Consider the following 27,941-nt stretch of genomic DNA (forward strand, 5'->3'; position numbering starts at 1 on the left):
TCTTGGTAAGGGAAAACACCACACACACACACACACACACACACACACACTCACTCACTCACTCACACACTCCACCCCCACCCTCACTGTAGACCACAGTCGTTAGGTTTTCCATGTTTCCCAAACTCTAAGAAACTCTGTGAAGTCTCCCTTCTCTGACAATGTCTTCAACCCATCTGGTTACATGATATTCGAGTATCATGTGGAAGTGTGACAGCAATTTTTGTCTACAGTTCTTTGGCTGTGTTCTGAATGAAAAACAGAAGTGAAACATTCAACATATCCAACACTTTTTTTTACTCCACATTGAACTTACTCCAATACCTTCCTTCAAACTGCTCACAATAAACCTCATGTCTGTATTCTATTCAAATAAAAACTTAACCAGATTTTACATGTATCATTCACGTAACATGCTATGTAAACATACAGGAGCTTGACGGAGGCATTCTAGTGCATGGCTTCAATGATACAAGTGCTTGCTGCAGTCTTTGTTAGTACTTAGCTTTCCTTTATTATGGCTTTCAAAAAACAATTTTTAAAGGTGCATGATTCCTTTGGACCACTGTTTAGGATAGATTAGAGATAAAACATTTCTAGTATTAAATTAGTCATTTGTATATAGGTTCAGATTAGAAAATGTCAAATACTAGAGAAAAATATATTTTAAATTAGCTCTATTTAAATATGGGCCATTTCATGTAAATATCTAATTTGTATCTTCAGTGTTTCACTTATTTCATGTGTTAATTCTATTATGGCAGGTTTTATTTCAATAATTTCTCAACTATCCCAGATAAGATATAAAAAAAAATCCAACTCCTGCCAATGACTATCTGTCTTCCTACAAGCAGGATGAGAAACTTCTGCTCTTATATCAAGAGTCACAATAGAAAAATAATTCCCCCGATTCACTAGCAAGGGGAAAACAATACTGTAGTTCAGCTGTGAACTTTCACATTCTGACCCCAGGGCACTTCGATTCAGTAAACAAGGACTGATTCTTTTCAAAATCCATCCCTGGTTGAGAAACACTGAGGTCACAGAGCCACAAACACAGAAGGTATGGACACTGACAAAAGTATTCCCAGGAAGGTGGCAGGGTTTTGAGGGGGTACCTTTCCTTCCACAACAAATGTGCTCAGGAGGCTCAGGAGCATGATTCAGTTTTTCTCAAAATGTTATGACGTTGTGATGAGTCTTCTTCCACTAGGCCTGCTGAGACCAGAGAAACCGATCACATTTTTCAAGCATGCTTTGTATCAAGGCTCTGAAATCCCAAAGAAAAAAAACAAGCACATTTAGTTTTCAGTAGTTCTCTTTAAAAAAAAAAAAATTTTAACCCACAAAGAATTAAAGGATTCAAAAAGTTGACTGTTTCATCAAAAGACACAATCAACACAGTGAAAAGGCATCCTGATAGGAGAAAATACCTGCAAATCATGCATCTGATAAAGGGTTAATATCCAGAATATATAAAAAACTCATACAATAACAAAAAACATTCAAAAACAGACAAAAAGACTTGAATAGAAATGTTCCCGGGGCGCCTGGGTGGCTCAGTTGGTTAAGCTTCCCACTTCGGCTCAGGTCATAATCTCATGGTTCATTAGTTCAAGCCCTGTGTCAGGCTCTGTGCTGACAGCTTAGAGCCTGGAGCCTGCTTTGGATTCTGTGTCTCCCTCTCTCTCTGCCCCTCCCCTGCTCACACATACACTCTTTCTCAAAAATAAACATTAAGAAAAAAATATTTTTAAGTGTCTCCAAAGATGATATAAAACAGCCAATGAGCATATGAAAAGACGTTCAACATCACTAATTGTTAAAGGAAATGCAAATAAAAACCAAAATACTTCTTACCTCATGCCCATGAGGATGGCTACTATCAAAAAAACTAACATCACTACTGTGGGTGAGAATATGGAGAAAACAGATCCTTACACACTACTGGTGGGAAAATGGTGTAACCCTATGGAGAACAGTATGGCACTACCTTAAAAAATTAAAAATAGAATTTCATATGACCTAGCACTTTCACTTCTGGGTATACACCCAAAATTGAAAGCAGGGTCTCAAAGGGACTACTGTAGTCAAAATTATAGAGACAGAAAATAGACTGGTAGTTACCAGAAGCTGCATGGAGGGGGTCAGAGGAGTTGTTGTTTAATGGGTTAAGTTTTGCAAGATGATATGGACATACTTAACACTACTGAACTAAACACTTAAAAATGGTTAAGATGGTAAATTTTACTTTATCTGTATTTTACCAAAATTAAAACAAAACAAAAAAATCCCTGAGACAATTTGATATTTCGTACTAACACCTGTCTTAAAGAACTGAGCACACAGCAGATTTGAGTAGTCCCATGAATCCAGAATGTCTCGGTCACGAGTATGAAACACAGTATTACTTTAGCCTCTTCCTTTAATCACCTTAATTAGCAGAGGAGTCTCAGTCTCCTCATCTGTGAGGGGTGGAACTGAATGATCTCTACAGCCCCACCCCTTCTGAAAAACTCTGAACTTCCACTTTCCCCAAGCACCTGTGCAGAGGGCATGACAAGGGCAGAGGGTATTACCTCTGCCTTTTCTCGGCAATTCTTAGGATATCGCAGGTTCTAGTAAACCTCTGTGACAGCTCAAGGGTCAAACCACATTCCTGTAGCAGTGACCAGGCGCGATCTGGGCCCATGGACTTAGCTAACAGGAGAGCCACATTTTCCACACTGATGGGAGAAGGCCCATCACTGAAGTTCCCATTTGGTGACTTCTGGGGGGCTGGCTTCATGCTCTTATTCTGTACGAGATGTAGGAGAAGCTTCCATTCCTCCACAGTTTCTGGGATCCAACCTATACAAACACACAGAAACACACAATTTTGGCTCTAATGGCTCTTAACGCTCTGCCTGCCTATAGGAGACAGTCAAAACCATTTGGAAAAATGTTTAACACCAAAACGTAAGAACATAATCTCATCATCCTAACACAAAGTTGTTTTCCTGAACATTTGTTGAATAAATAATTCATGATAAGGAGAGGTCATGATATTAACTTCAAAATTCTTCATTTTGCTCACTTAGGACTCCTTGAGTACGGTCTAGGCTAGATGTGCACCTGCTGTGCAGTGCGGGACCACCCAGATATGCTGACCCTTACACTCTTGTGGAGCTCAGTCTAAAAAGGAGGTATAAACACAGAGCTAAATCTATACTTATAAACTGGGCTAAGTGCAATAAATGAAAAGATCAGGGAACCATCAGAGAAAATGGGAGGTTTGGGGGAGGATCTAAGAAGGGCTCTGTGAGGATGGGACAGGTGAGCAGAGAGCTGAAAGACCGGTCAAGTTTAGAGAGGCACATGCCCGTGGCTCACATATGGACAAGACTGAGGTTGCAGGGCGCTGGGAATGGACAGTGAAGGAGCCTGCATTTCTGACAAAGGAAACACAGAAGGCAACTTGACACAGGACATTACTGGAATTTAAGAACTCAAAGAAAAGCCTACTGTGCACAAAGGCCTGGATTTTATTCTGAGTTCCACATAACACGTTTCAAGGAGGGGAGCCACATCATCCAATTTTTGTTTTAAAGAACCCTTCTGGCTGCTGTAGGGAAAATGGATTAAAGGTGGGAGAGAATGGAAACCAGATGACTACTCTGAGGTGACTGCAGCCATCTAGGCAAGTAGCTAGGACCAGGGAGCTATGGTGGAGCAAAAATAAGTAGACAGATATGAGATACACATCTGGCACGCCTTGAAGAGCAATTAGTATGAGTTACAGGGAAAGACAAGTATCAACAAGAGACCCCAATTTAACACACCAAGGGTAAGAACAGCTGCTATCATTTTATTAACAAAATATGCAGAGTCTTTTTATCTGGGCAGAAAGGATTTTAAGTGGGATTTATTTTGTTTATGCTTTCTTTTTTTTTTTTTTTTTAATTTTTACTTATTTCCAGGAGAGAGAGAGAGAGAGAGAGACAGCGTGAGCAGGGGAGGGTCAGAGAGAGAGGGAGATACAGACTCTGAAATAGGCTCCAGGCTCTGAGCTGGCAGCCAGCACAGAGCCCAAAGCGGGGCTCGAACCCACGAACCGCGAGATCATGACCTAAGCGAAAGTCAGATGCTTAATCGACTAAGCCACCCAGGCGCCCCTGTTTATGCTTTCTTAATTTTAGTTTTTATCTATAACAAACATTGCATCATGACTTTAAAAACATAAACTGCGTATATCTTAACTGTTCTGGTTATTTTTCAGAAAGGTAGGTGTGTTTATAGTTCTAGTCCTGCACAACCACCTGTCCCTCTTCTTCATTTCTGAAACAAAGATGGTAATGATCTTTGCAATGGCTGGGACATCTGAAGCTAACACTTGCTCATCAAGTGGCTTCTTTGCTCTAGCTTTCCCTCTCCCACTCCCATAGGGCTGAAAAGGCTGTACATCACACTACTGAATGAAGGACCCTATGTCACGCAGCTGGCATCTTTTCACTGAAAGGAATAAGGCAACACGAGAAAAAAGACCAAGATGGACTCTCAGACCTCAGATATCAGTGTGTCAAAGCAATGGCCTTCTGTCATTTTATCTGTGTTGGATTGATGAAAATTAAAAAATAATTTTTAAGTATCTAAATATCTGTGAAAGCTTAAGGAAAGCTGGCTGCCACTCCATTTTAAGTTCTTTTTTTTTTTTTTTTTAACGTTTTATTTATTTTTGAGAGAGATATAGACAGTGTGAGCAGGGGAGGGGCAGAGAGAGAGAGGGAGACACAGAATCCGAAGCAGGTTCCAGGCTCTGAGCTAGCTGTCAGCTCAGAGCACTGAGCCGAAGTTGGACGATTAACCGACTGAGCCACCCAGGCGCCCCTCATTTTAATGATACTGAACTGGTGGCTGTGTAAAAGGCAACATGGCACAGAAAAAAGAATCTGAGCACAAACTTTAGAGACAGTCAAACCTGGGTCTGAACACCTGCTCCATCAGTTGTATGGCTTTGGGGAAACAGACTGTCCTCCCCTAGGCCTCAGTCATAACTTCTGCAAAACAGAAGTAATGGGAAATATCCCAATGGTTTGTTATCTCATTTCAACAGCAAATGGAAAAGTACCCAGTGTATACATAGTAGGCACTCATTGATAGAAAAATTGCCTATAGTTTACTCCTAATTATGATTTTGTAATATACTAAGTGGTATTGATAAAAAACAAAACAATGGGTACCTGGATGGCTCAGTTGGTTAGGCATCCAACTCTTGATTTTGGCTCAGGTCACAGTCTCATGGTTCATGAGATCAAGCCGAGATAGTGCAGAGCCTACTTGGGATTCTCTCTCTTTCTCTGCTCTCCCCTGCTCACGCTTCTCTCTCATTCATAAATAAATAAACAAACAAACAGACAAAACAAACCTCTATAAATCTGACAGCTAGCCAGAATTATATACAGGATCACTGAAATGTTCAACCAAGTTTCCTTATTAAAAAGTCTGCAGTGGCTTCTAAAATACTACAACCAAGAGTAACCAATTGAGATTTACATACCATTATCCCCTTCCATCAGGCTCATATCATTCAGACACACAATGTTGTTGAAGGCCTCTCTTCTTCTCTCCAGCTCCAAACAAAGAGTAAGATATCCAGGCCAGAAACTTTAAAGAAACCAAAGTTGAAGAAAGGAATAAAAACAGTGAATTTATCTGGAGTTGTGCTGTCCAGTAGACACTAGCCTTAAATTTAAATTAAATAAAAATAAAAAGTCAGTTCTTCAGTTGACTAATCCATATTTCAAGTTTTCAATGGCCACAAGTGGCTAATGGACACTGTAATAGGATATTTCCATTATCACAGACCATTCTATTAGACAGCCTCAATCTAGAATGTATAAGAAACAAGAATAAACGCTAGAGATAAATACCGATATTTGAGGCCAAGCACCAGTTATGAGATGTGTAGGCTTATGTCTACTTTATAAACTTTCAGATTTCTTCCCCAAATATGCAAACTCTGTAAGTTCTCCTTGACTTGTCCCCCTCTTTTATTTGCTATACCCATTGCTTTTAAGTCCCACTGTATTTTCCTTCAGAATGACCCTTGGATGTGCTCCTTCTGCTGCTATACTAATCACCAATTCAGTCATACCTGAATTACTGCAACAGTTTCCTAGCTGGCCCGCCTATCTCCAATCCTTCTGTGTATGACACCAGAAAGGATTTTCAGAAAGCAAGATTTTTATCATGTCATTGTTGTGCCAAAAAACCTAAACAATCTCTACTGAAAACTAAATTCTTCTGATGAGCTTTTAAGGTCCTACATGATCTCAACACCCACCACACCTGGCTAGTTTCATCCCTTATTATCTATAAACAAATATGTATCAAGTACCTAGCCCTGTATGAATTAGGAATTATGAAGAAAAAGAAAGACATAAGTCCCTATCTCCAAAAGATTATAATCCAGGTGGAGCCATAGGATAACAGTGCCAGGCAATAAATAACTTATATGTGGTATGGATAAAAAGCAATGGTCAGTTTCTCATGCCCTTGCTATTGTGTTTCTCTCACCTGACCCACCCTCCCTTTGGGCTCCTTTACCATACAAATCCTGCTCTCAGGGCTTTACCTCCAAAGTAAAGGAGGTAACTTAGGGACTTACCTCCCTAAGTCCTTCACCAACAATTCAATTGAGCACATTCTATTCTCTCTCTTCACAGGAAACCTGTATCAATTTTAAGTCTTATCACATAGTCTGGTGCTTAATTAAATACTGTCTACATGCCTGAGAACTGGAGCTAGCTACCAAGGACCAAGGGAAGAGAGGAATTAGCAAGGGTCAAAGTCTTCTACACAACAGAAAAATATGTACAAAATTTTAAAGGAAAAAGGTATTTATTTCACTATCACTTAAAATGAAAGTTATTTCTCTGTAGTAAAGAGAATTCCCAAATGATAAAACATATCAATTCAGGTCCTTCACTACAAAGTTATTAATGAAGATTCTAATCTTCAGCTTCTAAAACAATTCTCACTTACCCATGAGACCTACAGATGTCAGTCATTTTCTCTTTGGTTGTAAAATCTGCAGGTAATTTAATGAGATGAAGCACCAGCTGACTGTAACCCCAGGAAAACAAGTGTGAATGGGGCCTGTGAAATGAACAACTCTCAGTGAATTAGAGAAGAAACACAGTTTACAAAATGCTTATTCACCATCTAATACATAAGTATAGAGTTTAATTATATTTGTTATATAATTGACAAATTTTTCTCATTGTCATTAATATGTTTTTATAATATCCATTACATCATTATATCTATTATTACTATGTTTTTCAAACATTTTTACTCGGCTTTTGAAAAATTAAAAAGAGCTATTTTTTCTGTAACAAATACCTGTTCATTTTTTAAAATTAGACATTTTAGGTAATCAAAAGCAAAAGAAAGGAGACTATAATTCATCACTCATAGACAGGGCACCATATGTCCTTCTAGACCTTTGACTACGCAAATAAGATGGCCACACAGGGGGATTTTAAAAAGCTCCTCCCAGAGGTAAACACAAGAGACACTTCTAATACATTACACGTATTAGTATGTATTTCTTATGAATTTTTTTTTTTTTTTAGTCCCAAATCAAGTTATGCCTAGAAATTTCCAGGAAGAAAACATATAATTTCCTTCCTCTAATACAGGTTTAATCATCAAGGACTCTTAATGTGGACTCATGAAAGAGCTTAATTATTTGAAATCATGTGCAAAATTGTGCAGGGATGTGCATTTTTCTGAGAGGAATCATCAGAGATCTGTAACTCAAAAAATGTTCAGGGGCGCCTGGGTGGCTTAGTCGGTTAAGCGTCCGACTTTCGCTTGGGTCATGATCACGCGGTTCGTGGATTCGGGCCCCGCGTCGGGCTCTGTGCTGACTGCCAGCTCAGAGCCTGGAGCCTGTTTCAGTCTGTGACTCCCTCTCTCTCTGACCCTCCCCTGCTCACGCTGTCTCTCTCTCTCTCTCCTAGAAATGAATTAAAAAAAAAAAAAAATGTTCAGAACCACTAAGAAGTACACTCAGTTTCATTACTATATGACTAGGGTCAGTCTCTTCTATAGCTATTCTTGAAGTAAGCCCAGAATGCTACATGTGAATAAAGCAGTTCCATTCCAGGAGAACATCAGAGCTGGAAGGAGAACTTTTATACCTGGGGTTTCCTTCATCATCCATAGTGCTTGTGCTTGGGGGAGCATCATGGGACAGTGCCAAAAGCAGCCAATCCAATCTTAAAGATTCTGGCTGTAGAAGGGACTCAAGGAAGGATGGCCTAAAAGAAAGTTGGGGAGAAAAATCACCAATCTTCATGCTGAGAAAGGAAACATAAAATGTGGACATGTAAAGAAAATGTTATCAGGGGATCAAAGTAGTAGATGAAATAACTTGAAAACCCTCTGCTATAAAATGTCTAGAAATGCTGGTGAAAGTCTAATAGCCTATTAAATGAAGAGCTGAGCTCGAGATAATAAGGAAAATGCCAAAAGGCCTAAAACAAAAGAGAAATAAAAAGCCAATAGGGCAAATGTAAATTAATGAGAAGAAGAAAGGGTAGGGTGGGGGGAGGTGTTGAAACCAAGAGCCGTGTGGAAATAGGAAATGAAACCTCAGTATAAAAAAAGAGATGAAGATCTGGGACTAAGAGCCACAAAAAGATGAGACCCCACAAAAAGCTGAGATATTATCAACAAAGAGGTGGCAGAGACAACAAGGAAGTTTATCTGCCTTAGCGGAGGATGTGAAGCAGGGGTTTAATTTTACAATGATCATCACTGAGAATCCCTGAGACAGAGTGAAGAGAGGTGTGCTATGTGCACATTTATGGTGTGTGTTGTGGACTGTGAACAAATGGTACATGACTGCCAAAATCACCCTCTCCATAACAGGTGCCTCAGTTGGGTGGCAGATGGCAGTAAGAACATTACAATGGCTTATACCAAGGGAAACAATGCCCTATCAAATGACAGAAGAGTCGGCAAATATTCTCGCTTCTCACCGTTGATCTTCGGGCCTTGATTTCACCAGACTGTCCAAATAGGCTAAAAACTGAGCAGGATGATGATGACAAAGTTGCATGACATCCGAAGGCAAAATAGATGGGTAAAACCTGATTAAGGACCGAAGAGCAGATTCTCCAAACTTTTCATACAATCTGCATTTAAAAACAAAACCAGTTAGTTTCCAACGTCAGTGAGATGATGTAACTTGGTTACATTATCTAAGCATTTATTAGAAATACAAATGACAATCAGGATGCCCAGCTGGCTCAGTCGTTTAAGCTTCCAACTTTGGATCAGGTCACGATCTCACAGTTCGTGAGTTCCAGCCCTGAGTTGAGCTCTGTGCTGACAGCAAGGAGCCTGGAGCCTGCTTTAAATTGTGTCTCCCTGGGGCGCCTGGGTGGCTCAGTCGGTTAAAAGCATCTGACTTTGGCTCAGGTCACGATCTCACGGTTCGTGGGTTCGAGCCCAGCATCGGGCTTTGTGCTGACAGCTAGCTCAGAGCCTGGAGCCTGCTTCAGATTCTGTGTCTTCCTCTTTCTCTGCTCCTCCCCTGCTCACACTGACTGTCTGTCAGAAATAAATAAAACAGGGGCGCCTGGGTGGCGTAGTCGGTTAAGCGTCCGACTTTCGCTTGGGTCATGATCTCGCGGTTCGTGGGTTCGAGCCCCGCGTCGGGCTCTGTGCTGACTGCCAGCTCAGAGCCTGGAGCCTGTTTCAGTCTGTGACTGCCCCCCTCTCTCTGACCCTCCCCTGCTCACGCTGTCTCTCTCTCTCCTAGAAATAAATAAAAAATATTTAAAAAAAAAAAAAAAAGGGGCACCTGGGTGGCTTAGTCGGTTAAGCGTCCGACTTTCCGACTTTCGCTTAGGTCATGATCTCGCGGTTTGTGGGTTCGAGCCCCGCATCGGGCTCTGTGCTGACTGCCAGCTCGGAGCCTGGAGCCTGTTTCAGTCTGTGACTCCCTCTCTCTCTGACCCTCCCCTGCTCACGCTGTCTCTCTCTCCTAGAAATAAATAAACTATTTAAAAAAAAAAAAAAAAAGAAATAAAACATTAAAAAAAATAATAAATGTGTCTCCCCCTCTCTCTGCCCTTCCCCAGCTTGCACTCTGTCTTTCAACAAACCTTGAAAAAAAGTTTTTTTAAGAAAAAAAAAATGACAAGAAGCTGCCCACCATACAGCTGAGTAAAACTTGAGAGATTAAGATGAAAAGAAAACCAAAACCAAAACACCATGCTTTAGTTCATATAAAAGGCACAGAAGACAACTTACCGGGCGGCACAAGCAATCAACAAAGGACTGTCAAAGGGGACTGAGTCATTCACTAACTTTAAGCTTGTTGGTAGGTCTCCTTCTTCCATCTCCATATATGCAGGACTGGAACTTGCCATTTCTGAAAGAGAAAGCACATCTTTTCCCTTTCATCTCATAGCTGTAAATACTCAGTTCATGAACACATTCAGTCAACAATCATTAGTCATGGATCTACTGGATGCACGGCACAATAGTTAAGCACTAGAGGACAGATAAAAAAGGAAAGGATGCAATATCTACTTTTAAGGACCTTCAAATTAAATTGGAACCCTGGATTACCATATGGAAGCGAGTCTCCCCACTGACTTTGGAACCTGTCCTGGATATTATATGAACAAGAAATAAACTTCTACTATATCAGAGTTATTGTAATATATTTATCACAGCAGTTTAGCCTACTCAATTATTAAACTCTGTGCCTCCGTCTCTTCACCCATTAAATGGAATAACACCCTCCACTCTGAAAATAATGCTAAGAAATGAAATGAAGCCTCCTTACTGTGTTTAGCATAATGTGACAGACGGTAAGTACTCAAAAAATGGCATATATTATCTCTCCATTAGTAAGTTACATAAATTATTTTCTTGTTTTTATATGACTGCATTTGTATAACATTTCATTTGAATCCCACTTCTCCAACTTTGCTATATGTTTTCTGAGTATGACTGTAAGAGAAATAAAATGAACTTCTTACAATGCAGTTGTAAACTAAACTAATGTTTCAAGAACTATCAAAAAATTAAATTGAGTGGGGAACAGAATGGAGGTTGACCAGAATAGAAGTAATTCTGTACTGAAATCTTTTTTTTTCAATGCAAAAATGCTAAGATTGTTACTGTCCCCTACAATGATTTCTATTTGATAAGGCAATCTGATTATTACCTTTCAATCCTTCAATAAAAGTATCCCAAACACAAGGACTGTTAGCGTAACTAAGCTTGATACTCTCCTTTGCTCTTTTCAAGTCCAGGACAAAAAAGTACTTCTTTATGAACTGACAAGCCAGAACCTCAGGAGAGTACTGCTGCAGAGCGTGGTCCACATGTCCACTTGCGTTTTTGGTCTCAGAATTCAACACATTCAATTCCAAGCACAGGGTTGTTAATTCAGCCAGATCCTTCTGAAGACCGTTGGCTATGCTGCATGGAGAACACACTTGGAAAAGGTCATCCAAGGGCTCCTTCAGACTACTTGCAGATTCACATACTGTTTGATCAACAGTTTCTTCGTTGCCTAAAGAGTCGCTTTTTTCTTTTTCATTATCTTCATCTAATACTCCCTTTTTTGACTCATCAAACAATAGCACATCCTGGTTTGATGCCACGGATGAGTTACCAGTATCTGAAATGTCTGAAAAGTTCTTCATGGCAAATGTTTTTTCTAACTGTGAAAGCCACTCCTGTAAAACCGTTCTCAGAGACGTGGGTTCAAACAAAACCAGTGGGTCCTGAAGCTTGGTCCTACACAATACAGACAAGTATGAAATTTATGTTCCATGTGTTTTTTTTAAAAACAAATTATTTCACGCTAAGCAAACCTACTGGTTAAACATACTTATCTGGAATAAATGTTACTTTTCAACTCTTTTAACAATTATCTCAGCAAGATAACAATACAGAGAGTAACTCTTACTAATACTAATTGTTGAATTTCAATTACAAATGAGACCCTTGTCCATACAGTCTCGAGACCACTCCTCATGACCTTGAAGTCATTCCCATTCACTATAAAACTCTCTTGTGCAGGGCGCCTGGGAGGCTCAGTCAGTTAAGCATCCGACTTCAGTTCAGGTCATGATCTCACAGTTTGTGGGTTTATGCCCCATGCCAGGCTTTGTGCTGACAGCTCAGAGCCTGCAGCCTGCTTCGGATTCTGTCTTCCTCTCTCTCTGCCCTTCCCTGCTCATGTTCTTTCTCTTTCTCTCAAAAATAAACATAAAAAAAAAAAAAAACTTTCCTTCATAAATACTCACATTGCCTCTGCTGTTGCTACTTTGAGGTCCTGGAACTTGTCCTCTTCTGGAGGTTGACTAATTACTTCTTTTTTCCCCCTAGAGAAGTGTGAAAAGATTAAGAGGGGATTAGGGCTTCCTTAGACAAATGTTTCTAAGTGCTAAGTGACACGTACTGTACTGAACGTTATATGACACAAACAGATGAGTATAAAAAATGGTCCACAGCTTTAAGACGAATAAGCTCAAGTGAGAATGAAAGGCATGCAAACAACACATTGTGCTCTCAAAGCATGGAAAAAGTAATAATTTTTCTGATAAGGCAATCAAGGGAAGCGTTCCCAAGAAGATACTATGTGTATTAGGAAGAAAGGGGATGGGCACCTGGGTGGTTAAGTGGGTTAAGTATCCTACTCTGGATTTCAGCTAAGGTCATGGTCTAATGGTTCATGAGTTGAAGCCCCAAGTCAGGCTCTGTACTGCACAGGCTCTGCTTGGGATTCTCTCTTTCCCTCTCTTTGCCCCGCCTCTACTCCTGCACACGTGCACGTGCGCACTCTCTCTCTCTAAATAAATAAATAAATAAACTTAAAAATAAAAAAAATGGGGGGAAAATAGCACAGGTCAAAGAACCAGTAGGAAGAAAGGCAGTAAAGTGTACCCACCCAGTGCTCTGACGGGACCAGAATAGAAAGCACTCAGAAGCATGCAGCTGAGAATGAGGCTGGAAAGGTAGGCTAAGGTCAGAGTGAGGATTGCCTTACATACCCCAACAATACCTGTACTTTTCTCCCTATAAATATAAGTATTCACGAAATTATTCTTTATCATCTGACTGTCCACCTACAATTGGGCCTGTGGATCTCTCAATTCCTGAGGGAGTACTAGGCTTGTGTGTTTCTAATGCTCAGATCCTATGAACTGTGAGTTAAGGCAGAGACCAGATGGACAAAACATTTCACACTGTGCCAGACCAAGGGCTCTGTAACAACTCCGCTCCATAAGGACTATGCCACCAGCATATCATGCTGACATGACAAGACATCAATGCCAATACTCTCATCTTACAGGTCAGAGAGCATTAGTGACTTACCCAAAGCAACATGCTAGTCAGAAGCACAGCAAGGACAAGGTCAAGATCTTTGGTAATCCTACTCTTAATCTAATAGCCTTCTCTGACATCCCAGAAGTTTGAAGAGATTTGGAGGGGAGGGAGGCTGCGCAGAGGACAGATGAAAGGGGTGCTAAACTAAAACTCTTTCTCAACAGACTTGCTATGGGTAGGTTTCCAACACTTACTTTATGGTGTTCACATTTTTTATAAGCTACACAATCTACAATGAACAGGGTCATATGGATGCCTTCTCTAATTGTGTGTAGTCTACGGCTTTCTTCAAAATGACAGCTGAGTCTTCTACAATTTACCCAGATTTATATGCAAGAGCTTACTCAGTGTCTTCTTCCTTTGGCCAGGTGACTGGACTCACATCCTCTTCACATAACTGCTCATCGCCCCTGGGTTCTGGTCTTATTTTCAGGTCAGGGCCTGTATGAAGGGTGCCAATCTTCTCAGTAGTTTTACGTACAAAGCTAGAAACACTGGAAGTCAAATACCAAAAGACTAATATGAAAAAAGTCTCATTACTCCCAAGAACAAAAACCTCAGTGCCTGAGTTCTCTATGTTCCTGTTAGTCCTAGAAAAGCAACTTGGACTTCATAAAAAGAAGGACTGTATTTATAGCAACTTCCCCAATCAACTACATAGTTCATATAAGGTCCACATAAAATACACAATACAATAAAAATTCACTTCAATTACTAAATTGCCTTGATTCAGTGCTAAAAAAGTCTTTAGGGGCGCCTGGGTGGCTCAGTCGGTTGAGCATCCGACTTCGGCTCAGGTCATAATCTCATGGTTAGTGAGTTCGAGCCCCGCATTAGACTCTGTGCTGACAGCCAGCTTAGAGCCTGGAGCCTGTTTCGGATTCTGTCTCTCTCTCACTCTCTCTCGCTCTCTCTGACCCTCCCCTGCTCATGCTGTCTCTCTCTCTCTCTCTCTCTCTCTCTCACTCTCAGAAATAAATAAAACATTAAAAAGAAAGAAAGAAAAAAATCTTTAACTCCAGCTACGTCTGCAATGTTTCTATAACTTAGGAAAAGGAGGCCATGTAACCACCTGCCCATACTGGCCAGCAAGTTAATAAGAGTTTTTTCACAAAACTCAGTAGCTAACTAGTCAAAATATATCCTCCTTTACAAGCAAAACTGTATCTGCTAATTAAATCATTATACTGTATAATGTATAAGTGTGTGTGTGTGTGTATAACATAACACCATACATTAACCATACTAGAATTTAAATACTTTTCTTAAAAAACAGTATCTAGCAAGACTCCGATAAGTGGTTAAGTAGCTGTACAAAGTCTTTGCTCTCAAACTGGAATGCCAATTCTAGGCCCATGGAGTAGTTAGAAAAACTTCCGAAGCGTCTCCAATTCTGAATGCAAATTGAGAAAGGATAAAAAAAATAACTAATGATATATGAAACTGTTCCTATCAGGGATGAGGAAAAAACAGATTTTTCAAACTTTTGCTCTGTCTGGGATGGAAGACACATTTGTAACAACCCAAATACCCAACTACTCAAAGAGGGAAACTAAACTGCCCAAGACGGAAATAACGGGTTATATGAGAAATAACCCAGAGACTTTTGTTTTATCTCATTCAAGTTGTCTTTCCATCCTCAGCAGTACAGAAGTACCTAATGTGACAACTGAAGTGAAACCAGAAATGGCATTATGTGATGAGACTAATGAGTTTACCTTTCCTTGACAGCCTGAAGAGACACAAGAGGAGATGGAGAACGAAATGGTAATGGAATGCTGAAGGGGAGAAAAGTTTCATTCTTATCTGTCTCAGGCGTCACAGGAGCATGAGAAACACTGTCTGATGAATGGAATCAGGGGAAAAAGAAACAAAATTTAATCACATCGGAGTTTTTTTTTTTAATTAAAAAAAAAATTCTGAAATGAATAAACCAAGGAAATGAAGGATTCAATACCAAAATCACAACTGAGCCAGATACAAATGAGCAGAACACAGGTTTACAGGATGCACGGGATGGTCCACATATAAAACACTGAGGCAGGTACCTTATCTTCCTACTAACCCTGAAGCCCCATAAGTCAAAAAGGAAGTTTAGAGTCTTTATTAAGCTCTTCTCAACAGTTCAGTCACAGGAATACTCGACATCGAAAAGTGAAGGCAAATGGCCTCCAAAACTGTAGTAATTTTTCATTCCTGATGGAAAATAATTTGGTTAGTCAAGATAAAACTGTTCTGGTCCTTTGATTAATGACTTCCATTCTTAACTTCTTCAGGATTTTGATGCGTGATTAAAATTACAGACTGTATTGTTAACCTAAACAGGAGGCGGGGAACCACAACTAAACCTAAACCTATTCTTCTACGGCAAACAGATTAACATGTTTGAGTGGAAAGTCTATCAACATAATAAAAATCATTAATGTCATGTAGAAAACTCGCACAAGTTAATCCTGGCAGGGAGAAGTCACAGAATATAACTGCTTCATATCAGGAACCAACAGAACACACCATTATCACCTTCATTTCCATGTGAGCTCCAGCACTGATCTGGTTGGTCCTCTTCTTGACGTGAGGTGAATTCTTTGAGTCTCTCATCTTCTGAGAGGGTTTGGCTGTGAAGGGAACAAGAGTCTTCATCTGACTGACTGCTTCTCCTACTACTGATGATACGATAAATACCGGAGTCCAAGATGCTGAAACTTTCCTAAAAATAAAAACAACCCCATAAAAACTAAAGTAAAACTTTCCTTTATAACACAAAAAATGGTTTTTAAAGAGAAAAAACAACACGAGTAAGTGTCAAGTCAATAACAACAATTATGGCTTGATAGAACACACCGGTGAGCAAGGTTTAGGCTTCTGGCAGCTGGACCACCCTCCCATACCGATGACATCACACTAGCATCTTTCTCTAGCTTGCCTCCATGAATCTTAGCTGTGAGAAGGGGGATTCAAGAAGACAAACCTGACCTGGGCTGCACTATGACTTAAATTAGCATGAAGCATCTGGAATCACACATTAGGAGCAACTTAACTTGTGCGGAGGCTATCTGAGGTACTAAACAGTAAAATAAACGACGACGAAACAAAATATGGCTTCATGACATACCTAACTGGAGGCTTCATAGGGCTGCCCAACAGCTGAAAGAAAGCCCCCTCTTGACAACTCTCCCCTCTCTCCAAATCTACCACATGGAAAGAAGATCAGCTTTGGGATCTTAAGAGACACAGGAGTACAACCTAAGGAAGAAAAGCCTTACTGTACAGATAAACCCTTTGAAAAGTAAAAATACCTACATGTGACGAAATAGAACTTCTTCTACTGCTGCAAGCTGAATCCAAAGGTTCAAATTTTAAGATCAATTCTTCCAGTTGAGAAATCAGATCACTATAGGTTGTGAGGTCCAACTGAGATTTCAAATGCTCCAATTTATCCACAGTCAAAGATTTTCTTCCCTAATGAAAGAAAGGGTAAGTAGAAACCAAACAGAATAGCTTACTATTTATAATGAAATCTAAATTCAGTGGCCAACATACTGAAAAAGGTCTAACAGAACATAAAACCTCAAAAGTGCTTTAAAAAGGTTTAACAAGGTAGTAAAATTATCTTAGGAATTAAGAATTAAGAGCTATTATACACACAATCATTCCCCCTTAAACCAAGGTCTGAAATTCAAGTAAGTTTATGAGAAAATTCAATTTTTTTAAATGAGAAGCATTCCCTTTTTCTTACCCCCCCACCCACCCCTAGATTTATGTGCTAAGCTTTCGGTAAGGATTCATGGCTGCTTTATTTGCTTATAAAGATAAGCAACTTTATAATACGATCCTGCAGGCTAGGGTGATTTTAACAACCCAGATGACTATGTAAGCTCTCTGACTCACTCTGCTGGTAATGATAGAATTCTGGAAAAGACAGCAGGTGCAAGCAGCCAAGTTCCACAGGCCTCTCCTCAGCAGGCGCTCCACACAGCGCTCCACAGATAACAGAGAAAGATGTGAGACTCTCCCATTTAGGTGCAAACAGAACAGCTCATTCTTGCAGACGGCCACATCCTGAATATCTACAAAAACCACAGAGGTGAACACACAGAAGTTTAACCAAATATTCCTTTTCCATTTTGGCAAGGGCTGAAATTATTCTAAGAAATTCATTTTTTACAATCAGTTTGGCTTGATTGTATTTCATCTCAATTATACTTGCATTTCAATGAAGAAACCATATTTTAGACACTTCTAAAAAAATAAGAGACAGAGAAATGCATCTCTTTAAAATTCTACTGTTCTAAACAAAACAAATGAGCAAAGGAAAGACACAGAAACAAAGAAGCAGACTCTTAACTACAGAAAACACACTAATGGGTACCAGAGGGGAGGACGGCGAGGGAAGGGTGAAATAGGTGACAGGGATTAAAGAGTGTACTTGTGATGAGCACTGGGGTGATGTATGGAATTGCTGCATCACTATACTGTACACCTGAGACTAATATTAAACTGTATGTTAATTATACTGGAATTTTTAAAACTAATAATAAATAAAAATAAAACACTATTTTCTATGAAAAGGAATTGGAACTTTAAGAGAACGTTACTTTAAAAAAATTTTTTTGAATGTTTATTTTATTTCTGAGAGAGAGAGAGAGAGACAGTGTGAACAGGGGAGGGTCAGAGAGAGAGGGAGATACAGAATCTGAAACAGGCTCCAGGCTCTGAGCTAGTTGTCAGCACAGAGCCCAACGCGGGGCTTGAACCCATGAACTGTGAAATCATGACCTGAGCCAAAGTTGGACACTTACCCAACTGAGTCACCCAGGTGCCCCAAGAGAACATTACTTTTAAAGAGTAGAGGCCAGACTACAACATTTCTGAGAGTTACAATCTGGTGTCAATGAATGGATTTTTAACGCAGCATGTAAAGAACAAACAATTCATGAAAAAAATACCTGTCTTGGCAGAACATCACATAAAGGACTTAAAAAACTAGTTCTTGATATTACTTATAGGTGGGATCTAAAAAAAAGCCAAACAAGTAGAAGCAGAGTAGAATGGCGGTAACCAGGGGCTGGACGCGGAAGGGAGGTTGGTCAAGGGGTACAAGTTGCAGTTAGAAGACAAATTCTAGAGATCTAACACGCACAGGGCATATAATCACAATAATGTATCATATACTGCAAATCTTCTAAGAGACTAAGATGTTAAGTGTTCTCATCACAAAAGGTTAATAGTCACACTGTAACATATAGCTGACCCTTGAACAACATGGGTTTGAACTGCACAGGTCCAATGATAGGTGAATTTTTCTATAAATATAGTACAGTAAATGTACTTTCTTTCTTATGATTTTAACATTTTTTCTTCTCTAGCTCACTTTATTTTAAAAATACAGCAAACAATACATATAACATACAAAGTACATAAACTATGTTATCAGTAAGGCTTCAGATGAATAGCAGGCTATTAGTAGTTAAGTCTGGGGGGAGTCAAAAGCTGTCTGCAGATTTTCACTGTGTAGGGGTCTGTGCCCTTCACTCCCAGGTTGTTCAAGGGTTAACTGTGTAACTGTATCAAATCAATACTTTGTAAGCCTTAAACTTACACAGTGTATATGTCAATTAAAAAAAACCTCATTTTCAAGGGACAAGCTTAGCAAACTTAATCCACAAGAAATCAATATTGATCAGATCAGATTGGTAAATAACGATTCCTCTTTTTTATATTTCTACAAAATAGAAAATTACCCAAAAAACTAATATACACTCTCTGAGTAGCAATGCCAATACTTCTAGATTTCTTCCATGTCTGGTTTAAACTAAAAAAAAAATACAGAGATTGATTTTCTCTGCCTCAGCCACATAAAATGCTTTTCCTCTCATAAGGACTTCTTGCACCTCAAGCCATTAAGACACAAAATGGAAGTTAAAGCAAGACTTCTAATAGGCATCAAAATTCAGGGTAAATAGAAGCAAAAGATAAACCCATTCAATCCTTAACGGGGATTACTAATATTAAAGAATAAATGAAAACTGTATTTAAAACTACCCATGAGAAACTAAATAACTGACCGCAAATTCACAAGCGGATGCTTGGATTATACTTTACAGTGAGAAACATCTATGATGTTAATCTTTATGAGAAATGTCACCTCATTCTATTTTTCTACTTTTCACACCGCAAATGAATTCTCCTACAGTAACTAAATTCTTCATAAGCATGAGATTAAAAATTACATAAGGAAGAAAAACACAATTACCTTTGACTTCACTCCAAAGAAGAACTTGTACATTCTGAGGAATGAAAATATAAATTCCTCTTTCTGTCCATGTCAGCACACAGTGTTCACTGCAAAAGAAAAGGGAAGAAGTTAAGAGAATTCTAGTTTGCTTGAATACAGAAGTTTATGATACAAGTCCCTGAATTCAGACCCTCAAATCAGCTATAAAAGTAAATTAAGACTCTACCAAAAAACCCACAACAGCGATCCAGTTAATCAAGTCCTGATATCCCTTTTATGTCTATAGCAAGAGCTCCCTAAAAAATATGACGGCAAATTGGGAAAAATTTAGATACATATACCAAAAATCTAGAAAAAGAAAAGGCTGGTATCTTACCTAATGTTTGTTAAAGCAGTCAAATATCTCATAACTGAATGAAAAGGGCATATTTAAAACAGATGACATTCCTCACTGCAAATCACTGCTCTAATGAGATACTTCTGGGGATGGATTATTTTGATGTTTGTAGCTGTGAGCAGGCAATAAAAGGTTGAAAACTCCTGGTCCACCATCTGCCAGAAGCTTTATCAAAGGCTCTACCTGTTATCTAACCTCACCAAGACAGAAGTGTTTTTCCCTTGTTTATCAAAAACAAACATACATCTGAAACTTAATATGCCCAAGGACAGTCTGCCTCCAAAACCTGGACTTTTCTCTCTAAACCTCACAGATTCTTTTTCCCTTCATTTATCCTCAGTGGCCCACCCACCAACTGTTATTATCTAGAACCCTGATTATTCCACATAACTGTCTTATTAAAGAGTCAGATTTCCTAAATGCCAAAACAAATAACACACCATTCCTTATCCTTTCTTCTTGATCCTCATGCAGGGGCCAAACCCTACTGACTGTTCCTTCCTGAATCTCACCTCCCTGGACCCCGGGACGCTGTACTTTGTTGGTCCACCTCCTTCCCCAGGCCTCTGCTACTCTCCATCTCTCTCATTCCTTTCACGCTCCTTTGCTTATGTATCTCATCTACCCTCTCAAGGCTGCTACTATTTCTCATATACCACTGGTAATCTCTACTTCTTCCCCTTGGTCAGGAGAGCCCAGCTTGTGATACTCTCACTCCGGCCATTTCCCAAGGATTGCAGAAGTGCTACATGCCTCTGGAATCCACCAAGAGCCCAGGGCAACCGCTTTTCCTCCTGCACCCATCCCATTTCTTGTCAACCCTGTTCACGTGACACTCACTCATGTACTGCACTGTTAGAACCCTTCTTCATTATTGTTCAACTTTTTGTAGAAATACCACATCTCTCCAACAAATTATAATCTTAAAAACAGGAACCTTTTTTTCTTTATACCCCCAAGAGTACTAAAAATGGTACTATGTGGCTATGAAACTAGGAGTGATATTTAACAGGAACTGGATCCTCACACAAATATTAAACATCTTGCCAATAGAAGACCAGATCACTGTCCCTATGGGAAAATAATCTTTGACACAAAGATGGAAGAAATGGTCAGAATGCTAATACAGAGGAAGAAAAACTGGAGGGCTACCTTCAGGAGCCAGAGGAGAAAAAAACAGGAGGCCAGAGGATCCCTGAGTAGAGCTAGAAGACCATGATTTTGACACTAAACGTGATACTCAGCTTGGAAAGATTCCTTAGGATATCTTAGAAGGGGGTTCAGGTAAAAGCTGATACTTTGTAATTTGTAATACTCTGTAATCCTTCATCCCCTTGTCCTTTCATTGATAACAAATGGCCTGGGACACAGCCTAAGAGCATTGCTTAAAAAGTCAAGGAAGGAAGGAACGAAAAGTGATACATTTACCCAAAAGAAAACAAAGCATATAAATTTGCTTCCCCTTGGGATTTGTGGGTATAACAGTAAAGGTTACCATAGGACACAGTGTATAGGTGAGGAAGAAAGTAAATAAACAGGAACAAAAAGTTCTCCTACTCATGATTAAAACAAAATCTTCATTGAACTCTTTAATTGAGCTACTACTTGACAGCTTCCTATGTGCCTAACACTGTGCGCACAGCAAAGGAGTTGACAACGTGGTGCTGGGATGGATAGTCAAAGTACAGTGAAACAGGGGTGGTGACAGAGGAATGAACAAGGGTGACAAGAGTATCTAAGCTAAGCCTGCTGGAACAGTCTGCATAGGCTTCAAGCTGGCATTAATTATTGCTTAAGCTGAAGAGTAGGCAGAGTCAGATCACCAAGGGCTTGGTTTGCTATGGCAGAAACTGTAACAGGAGCTTTAAATAGTTCAGCTCGAAAGAGTAACTCTACCAGGAGAACCAAGCAGACCGTAGTCTTGCCATTAGAAAATGTACCGTTGGGTAAAGGACTTCCTCGCATGTCACATCCCAGTCAGAAGTGTCTACCATGTGCCAGATGCTATGCCAAGCACTGAGAATAATAGAGTGAACAAAACAGAAACAAAGCCCTTATACAACTTACTAAGAGTACGACAAATATAAGTGCTGTATGAATATGTAATTAGAAATCATAATAAGTGCCATAAAGGAAGAGTTTTTAATATGCTTTACCTAATTTCTGGGGAGAATTATGAATTTATTAAAGTGATTTATGATTTATAATTTAATTTTAAATATGTCAGTGTAGGCAGTGTGACATATACATATATTAGTTAGGGGTAATTAGTTAACATTTCAGAAGGTTTTTAAAAAATCACATTCTAAGAGTGCTTAGTTAGCCTTGGAAAGAACCCAATCAGGAGTCCCTTAACAGACCATCCTAAAACAATTTCTAAATAACATTCTCTAAATCTGCACTAGAGATCTTACGCGTTAGTCTAAGGGATACTGGAATATCCATTAGTGAAATGACCTCAAGATACACAGACTGGCTGGAAATCAGGCACTGGCACCCCCATGCTTGAAGAACAAGGTGTAAGAACTGGCAAACCCAGCCTTGAGTGACACTCTGTGTTGCCACTGAACAGAGGACTTTTGTACCTAATGTAACTGGAAAGCTAGCCGAACCCTGATGTTATAAATACAGCTGAATGTGCAGATCTTTCATGCAAGATACTTGTCAGAGCACCTAAAAGACAGAAGCTGAAAGTTCACCAAGCTTACAAGAACAAGCTCTACAATTATTTTTGTGCCTACTTGCTAAGAAACATGTTTCTTTGTGGGTGACTCCAGTCTGAGACTTGCTTTCATTTTAACCTCCCACCAGGTAGGGGAGGTTATGAAAAGAAAGAGTACTGACAGTTCTTAGCTCTAATTGTCAGAGTTTCCCAACAATTATAGACTGTCCAATTGGTTTAGGTCAATATGAAACAAAAAAAAAGAAGCATAGTTCAACAGTCTTTTTATTCCTCTTAGGATACTTCATGTAACACAGTCATCTCCTAATTTTACAAAAATATTTTAGTACAAAAACAACCTTTAAAAAACCACCTGTGAACAAGAAACAAAGAGATCAAGTGGTTTTTTTGTTTTGTTTTTTTTTTAAAATCAAAAGGAGAAACTTACCTAAGATGCAAAAGTTTGGGGAAAGACAAAGACTGGGAAGATCCAACTGTATGATCATACTGAGGTTCTGATCTAGGAAATAAACAGTCTGTTAATGAATTAACCACAACATAAAAGTACACTGTTCCCTACATAAGGAAATGGGTTGCCACATCTAACTCATCTACTTTTATTCAATCTATTTTAATTGTATCAAAGATAACTGGTTAAAGGCTTTTGGGTTTCTCTAATTCCTCAGGAAAAATTCAACTTCACTTTTAGAAGCCATAATAAAATCTTTAATGCATCTAGAGTATCCGAGATTTCAACCCGACTCCTGCATGCAAATAATCCCTCTATCAGCCATACAAGTCATTACCTTAGAGTAATCACGGGGAGAGGTGGTGACGAGAGGAGTTTCTTAAACTGATGGGTACTTATAACTTCCCCATCAAAGTTCACTTCCCACATCCTGGAGCCAGGGCGAGCACAATATATTAGGGGTTGCTGGCCTGCAGAACATCTTCCAGGAAAGAAACAAGCTCCATATTCTCCATCTCTTTCCTTGCTTCCGATTTTCCAAAATTTTTCTCTAATCCCCCAAAAAGAAAAGAAAGCACATTTACTTATAAAAAGTCAAAAAACAATGGCACTACAAATCAGCATGGCCGTAATAACCGCACCCACAGTGTCCTCTCTGTATTCTTATTAGCAATATATTGGAAAGAACGGCAGCATGGAAAGGTCAAAACAGGGTTCTGGCTCTGATTTGCCGTCAACTATTTCTGTAACAGGAAGCAAACCCCCTCACATTAGTGCTCAATTTATTATCCACAGAATGAGGGGCTCAGAATTAATATGAAGGCCCCTTTCAAATCTACAAAATGAGTGCTAGCAAATCATTTCACACATCCTTAAGTCCTATTGTAAAGTGGTTTAAGATCTATTCCAAATCACCATGTAAAAGGTTCTTTGGACACTCCATGGAAGCTACTAAGCTACCTCTCCAACCCTGTCTTCCAGCCATTCTCCTGCCACAAATACCCAGGAAACTCTTTGCTCTTTCTTTGAAATGCCAAGCCCTTCTGAAACTCTGCAACTTTGAACATTTTGTTTCCTTAGGATTATGTGAGCTAAATACACAAAAGTGCTTAGTACACTGCCTGGAAACATGGAAGGTGATAATCTCTTCCTAAAAACTGCTTCACATAAGTATTCTTCATGACTTCACTCTACCATTTTTCCTCTGAGAGACTTCCTTGATGCCCATAAGCTGAATTACACCCTTCCCATCACACTCAGCACCTTAAATATGGCAACTGTGTCTCTCTGAACAATAGACTGTGACTTTCCTTAGGACTAAGGCCATTTCTTTCTCTTCTTTAGTTAAATTCCCAGTGTATAGCACAGCGTCTGGCCCATAGAAAGCACTAACTACATTACCATGCTCCATCCACTCTAACTCTTCTATTAGAGAATGATCTAATATGCCCTCTAGTGTGAATTTACTAGGTAACCTTAGATAATTCAATATCCCTGTACTTACCTGTTTCAGGAGTAAAAAGTAACATCAGCTTTAGTACTATGAAGAACTGTTGAGAACTCTATGTACCATGAGAACATGGATATGAAAGTGCTTTGAGATGTAGACAGAGCAATCTAAGAAGTTACAGATTTTTTACTTGTACTCCTTACATTTGGGAAATAAAATATATCTCTTGTTTACTTTATACCTTTTATGGTGCTTAATACAATGCTAAGGGTCCAGAGGAGTGCAGTAAATGTTTGCTGAGTGAATAACAGGCAACACATTCTTACTTTATGCTCATTAACCTTGGTTTCTACATTTTCAGACAATATGTAACAGGCACAAGATGAAGTATTTCATGTGTTATCTTAATTCTTAAAACTACCACTACTATTCTGGATAGGGAAATGGACATTTAAGGAAGGTTTAAAAAGTGGCAGAACCAGAATTTGAAACCATATCGCCAGGTTCCATTATTCAGTGCTCTCTCCACTATACCATAGTTCTTTGTTTCTATTTCTTCTATTCCTTCCCAGGATCCACCTTGCTCGTCAACAATATTGACAGTTGTGACAGCAGTGAGTGGTTGGCAGGGAAGCAAATTTATATCTATCACTTTCCTTAGTTACTAGGAGGTCCCACTTTAAAAACAAAAATGCTGTTTGTTGGGAGGGAATATAGGCTGAAACAAAATTAAACATAAATCAATTTTTTAAATTATTACACTATCCATGGCCCCCCTCCCAACTGAATTCTAGCTAACAGGAAGTGGGCATTTTCTAGAACATGTTATTTTAGCAGCAGGATCTATGTTCTTCTCATAACCAATTCTAGCTATATCCCTATGAAACAGGGAAATGAGGATCAGCAACTCTACTACATAGAGGGAAAAATAAACCTCTACTTACTTAGGACTTTGTTTTAAAAAGTCTATCATATATCTTTCTAAATGGGGTCACTTGGTAAACTTGACAACCCAAGATGAAGAATACCTATCAATTCGGTGAAGCAAACAAATACCTTCCCAGAAACTCAAGTGTGGAGTTAAGGGCCCAGGGTCCAATCGCAAAGGATATAAGAGGTAACTCTGAGGTTAAGAGCAAGGGCACAGAATCAAGACAGAAGGCTGTGGTCTTGCCTGCCTCTTCCCAGCTATGTGATGTCAGGCAAGCTCTATCTGGGCTTTCTGATCTCCAAGAATGAAAGGGTGGCACTAGGTGATCTCCAGTTCTCCAAATGTAAACTTTATCACTGACCTGTATAGTCTGAAACAAGTCAGAACCAAATACATCCTCCTTCCCATGAATTTCATGGGAACTGACCACTACCTCTTTGATATGCAGCTAGATTCTCTAATATCAGACACCTGCCACCTGCTCTAACTGGCCTCCTTCCTCCACATGCTTTTCCCATCCAAAAAAATGAATACACTTACACCTTCTTCCCAACCTTCCTTCTTCCATCCCTGGCAGTAAGCAAACATTCTTTCAAACCTTTTGTAAGAAACAGTCTCCTGCTTTCTAGAATAGTAGCCTTCTGAGATACATGAAGTCCTGGAAATACATAAAGACTTTCCAAGCCTAGACAGTTCTAATGAAATCAAGTTTTAAACTCTGATATTCTTTATGCACACTTTCTTAAAATGATCTGAAAACTCACCTAATTAATGTGACATTTAAGGCTGTCACTCTTACTGCAGTGCCAATTTACCAACTCAATCTTCCACAACTCCCCTACGTATCCCAGACTGGCAGGTTTTAAAATATGCCTAATTCTTTCTCACTTTTCCCCAAGAGGCTATTCCTTACTGTGAGAATGTCCCTTCCTTCTCATTTTACTCCAATTTTAGCCTACCAAAAATCATCATCAAAATTACTGAAGCTGGCTGGGGCTTCAATATACAATTCTCTCTTTCATATATGCTCAAAATTCTCCTTAATAAATCGTTTTAAAGAGTGGCTGGTCCTAAAGAATATGGTAGTGGGGAAAAAAGAACCACCAGTGAAAATGTCCCTGCAGTGAGGATGGCTGAAGAACTTCAGGACAGTGATACATAATACTCATTTCAAGATGTTTACTATTCTGTTCGGGTGTTTCCCAGCTACCTCTAATACACGTCTTTGCCATTCACTGAACCTTTGACTCTACCCTGGGGATTCCAATAAAATAGATATTCACAAAGTTCTTATTGATTTTTCACTCAATTTTACCCATTGGTAAAATTCTATTAAACACACAACAAATCTAAACAATAAATTCAATCAAGGGAGACTTCATGATTTCCCATAATTGAAACAGACCTTTGTTTGGCCTTCCCTCATGCCTCTCTGACCACACTTCATGGAGAGAACTGAACATCTGTCTTCGTCGCCCACTGTCTCAGTCTCCTCTATGTCTTTCCTACTCTCTAACATCAGCTTGCACACAGCTTGTTCCTCATTAACATCTCTATTACTAAACTCAACAATTTGAACTAAATGACTTCTAAGTCTCTCAGAGTCTTACAATTCTGCATAACCTATGGCCCATGGTTGGTCAACATACCTCTCAGTGTCACACAAGAAGGATCGAGTAAGTGAAGATATAAGTAGTCTTCCATCCAAATAATCTAACTGGACAACACTGGAGTCAACTGTTGTTATTGTCTGAACAGGAAACATCACAAAGGCAGCAGCTGCCTAAAAAAGACATGACAAGAAAATATTTATCTTTATGTATACATATGATCTCTTCTTTACCTTTTAAGTGAAAATAGCTTTGGACAGCAAAATAATTTTTTTTTTTTAAAAAACAGGTTTCTTTTTCTTTTTCTTTTTTTTTTTAATATTTTTTATTTATTTCAGAGAGAGAGAGAGAGAGAGAGAGAGAGAGAAACAGCGTGAACAGGGGAGGGTCAGAGAGAGAGGGAGACACAGAATCGGAAGCAGTCTCCAGGCTCTGAGTTAGCTGTCAGCACAGAGCCTGACGCGGGGCTCGAACCCACAAACCATGTGATCATGACCTGAGCCGAAGTCAGACGTTTAACCGACTGAGCCACCCAGGCGCCCCGCAAAATAAAAATTTTTAATGGGCCAAAATTTAACTTGCCTGTTCGGATATCAAACCTTCACTCATTTAAAAGTTTTGGGAAAACATTAAAAATTAAAAAAAATAAAAAATAAAAAAAAATAAAAGTTTTGTGAAATAATTTGTTATATAACTGTAGAAAGCAACTCTTTTTTTTTTTTTTAATGTTTTTATTTATTTCTGAGAGAGAGACAGCATGAGCAGGGGAGGGTCAGAGAG

General features: G+C 39.2%; 1 protein-coding gene across 6 annotated transcripts in view; it reads right to left on the reverse strand.

Moving 5' to 3' along the window:
• Nucleotides 1–277: 277 nt before the first annotated feature.
• HPS5 (HPS5 biogenesis of lysosomal organelles complex 2 subunit 2) overlaps nucleotides 278–27,941 on the reverse strand; it is a 39,516-nt gene continuing 11,852 nt past the window's right edge. For 3 of the 6 annotated variants that reach the window (XM_039236726.1, XM_039236727.1, XM_039236728.1), the window contains exons 6-23: nucleotides 27,201–27,334; nucleotides 23,508–23,720; nucleotides 23,150–23,221; nucleotides 19,661–19,749; nucleotides 17,296–17,474; nucleotides 16,708–16,866; nucleotides 15,919–16,114; nucleotides 15,126–15,249; nucleotides 13,752–13,901; nucleotides 12,324–12,401; nucleotides 11,234–11,811; nucleotides 10,309–10,429; nucleotides 9,030–9,185; nucleotides 8,187–8,345; nucleotides 7,024–7,137; nucleotides 5,537–5,643; nucleotides 2,580–2,850; nucleotides 278–1,270 (exon numbers count right to left, since the gene is read on the reverse strand). In XM_039236726.1, the coding sequence (XP_039092657.1) occupies nucleotides 1,210–1,270; nucleotides 2,580–2,850; nucleotides 5,537–5,643; nucleotides 7,024–7,137; nucleotides 8,187–8,345; nucleotides 9,030–9,185; nucleotides 10,309–10,429; nucleotides 11,234–11,811; nucleotides 12,324–12,401; nucleotides 13,752–13,901; nucleotides 15,126–15,249; nucleotides 15,919–16,114; nucleotides 16,708–16,866; nucleotides 17,296–17,474; nucleotides 19,661–19,749; nucleotides 23,150–23,221; nucleotides 23,508–23,720; nucleotides 27,201–27,334 (2,961 nt within the window). In that variant the 3' untranslated portion in view covers nucleotides 278–1,209. The remainder of the gene's footprint in view (nucleotides 1,271–2,579; nucleotides 2,851–5,536; nucleotides 5,644–7,023; nucleotides 7,138–8,186; nucleotides 8,346–9,029; nucleotides 9,186–10,308; nucleotides 10,430–11,233; nucleotides 11,812–12,323; nucleotides 12,402–13,751; nucleotides 13,902–15,125; nucleotides 15,250–15,918; nucleotides 16,115–16,707; nucleotides 16,867–17,295; nucleotides 17,475–19,660; nucleotides 19,750–23,149; nucleotides 23,222–23,507; nucleotides 23,721–27,200; nucleotides 27,335–27,941) is intronic. The other 3 variants (XM_039236731.1, XM_039236729.1, XM_039236730.1) reach the window with 3 other exon arrangements.

This window comes from Hyaena hyaena, unplaced genomic scaffold, assembly GCF_003009895.1.
Source record: "Hyaena hyaena isolate Hyena2069 unplaced genomic scaffold, ASM300989v1 scaffold_116, whole genome shotgun sequence".
NCBI lineage: Eukaryota > Metazoa > Chordata > Mammalia > Carnivora > Hyaenidae > Hyaena > Hyaena hyaena.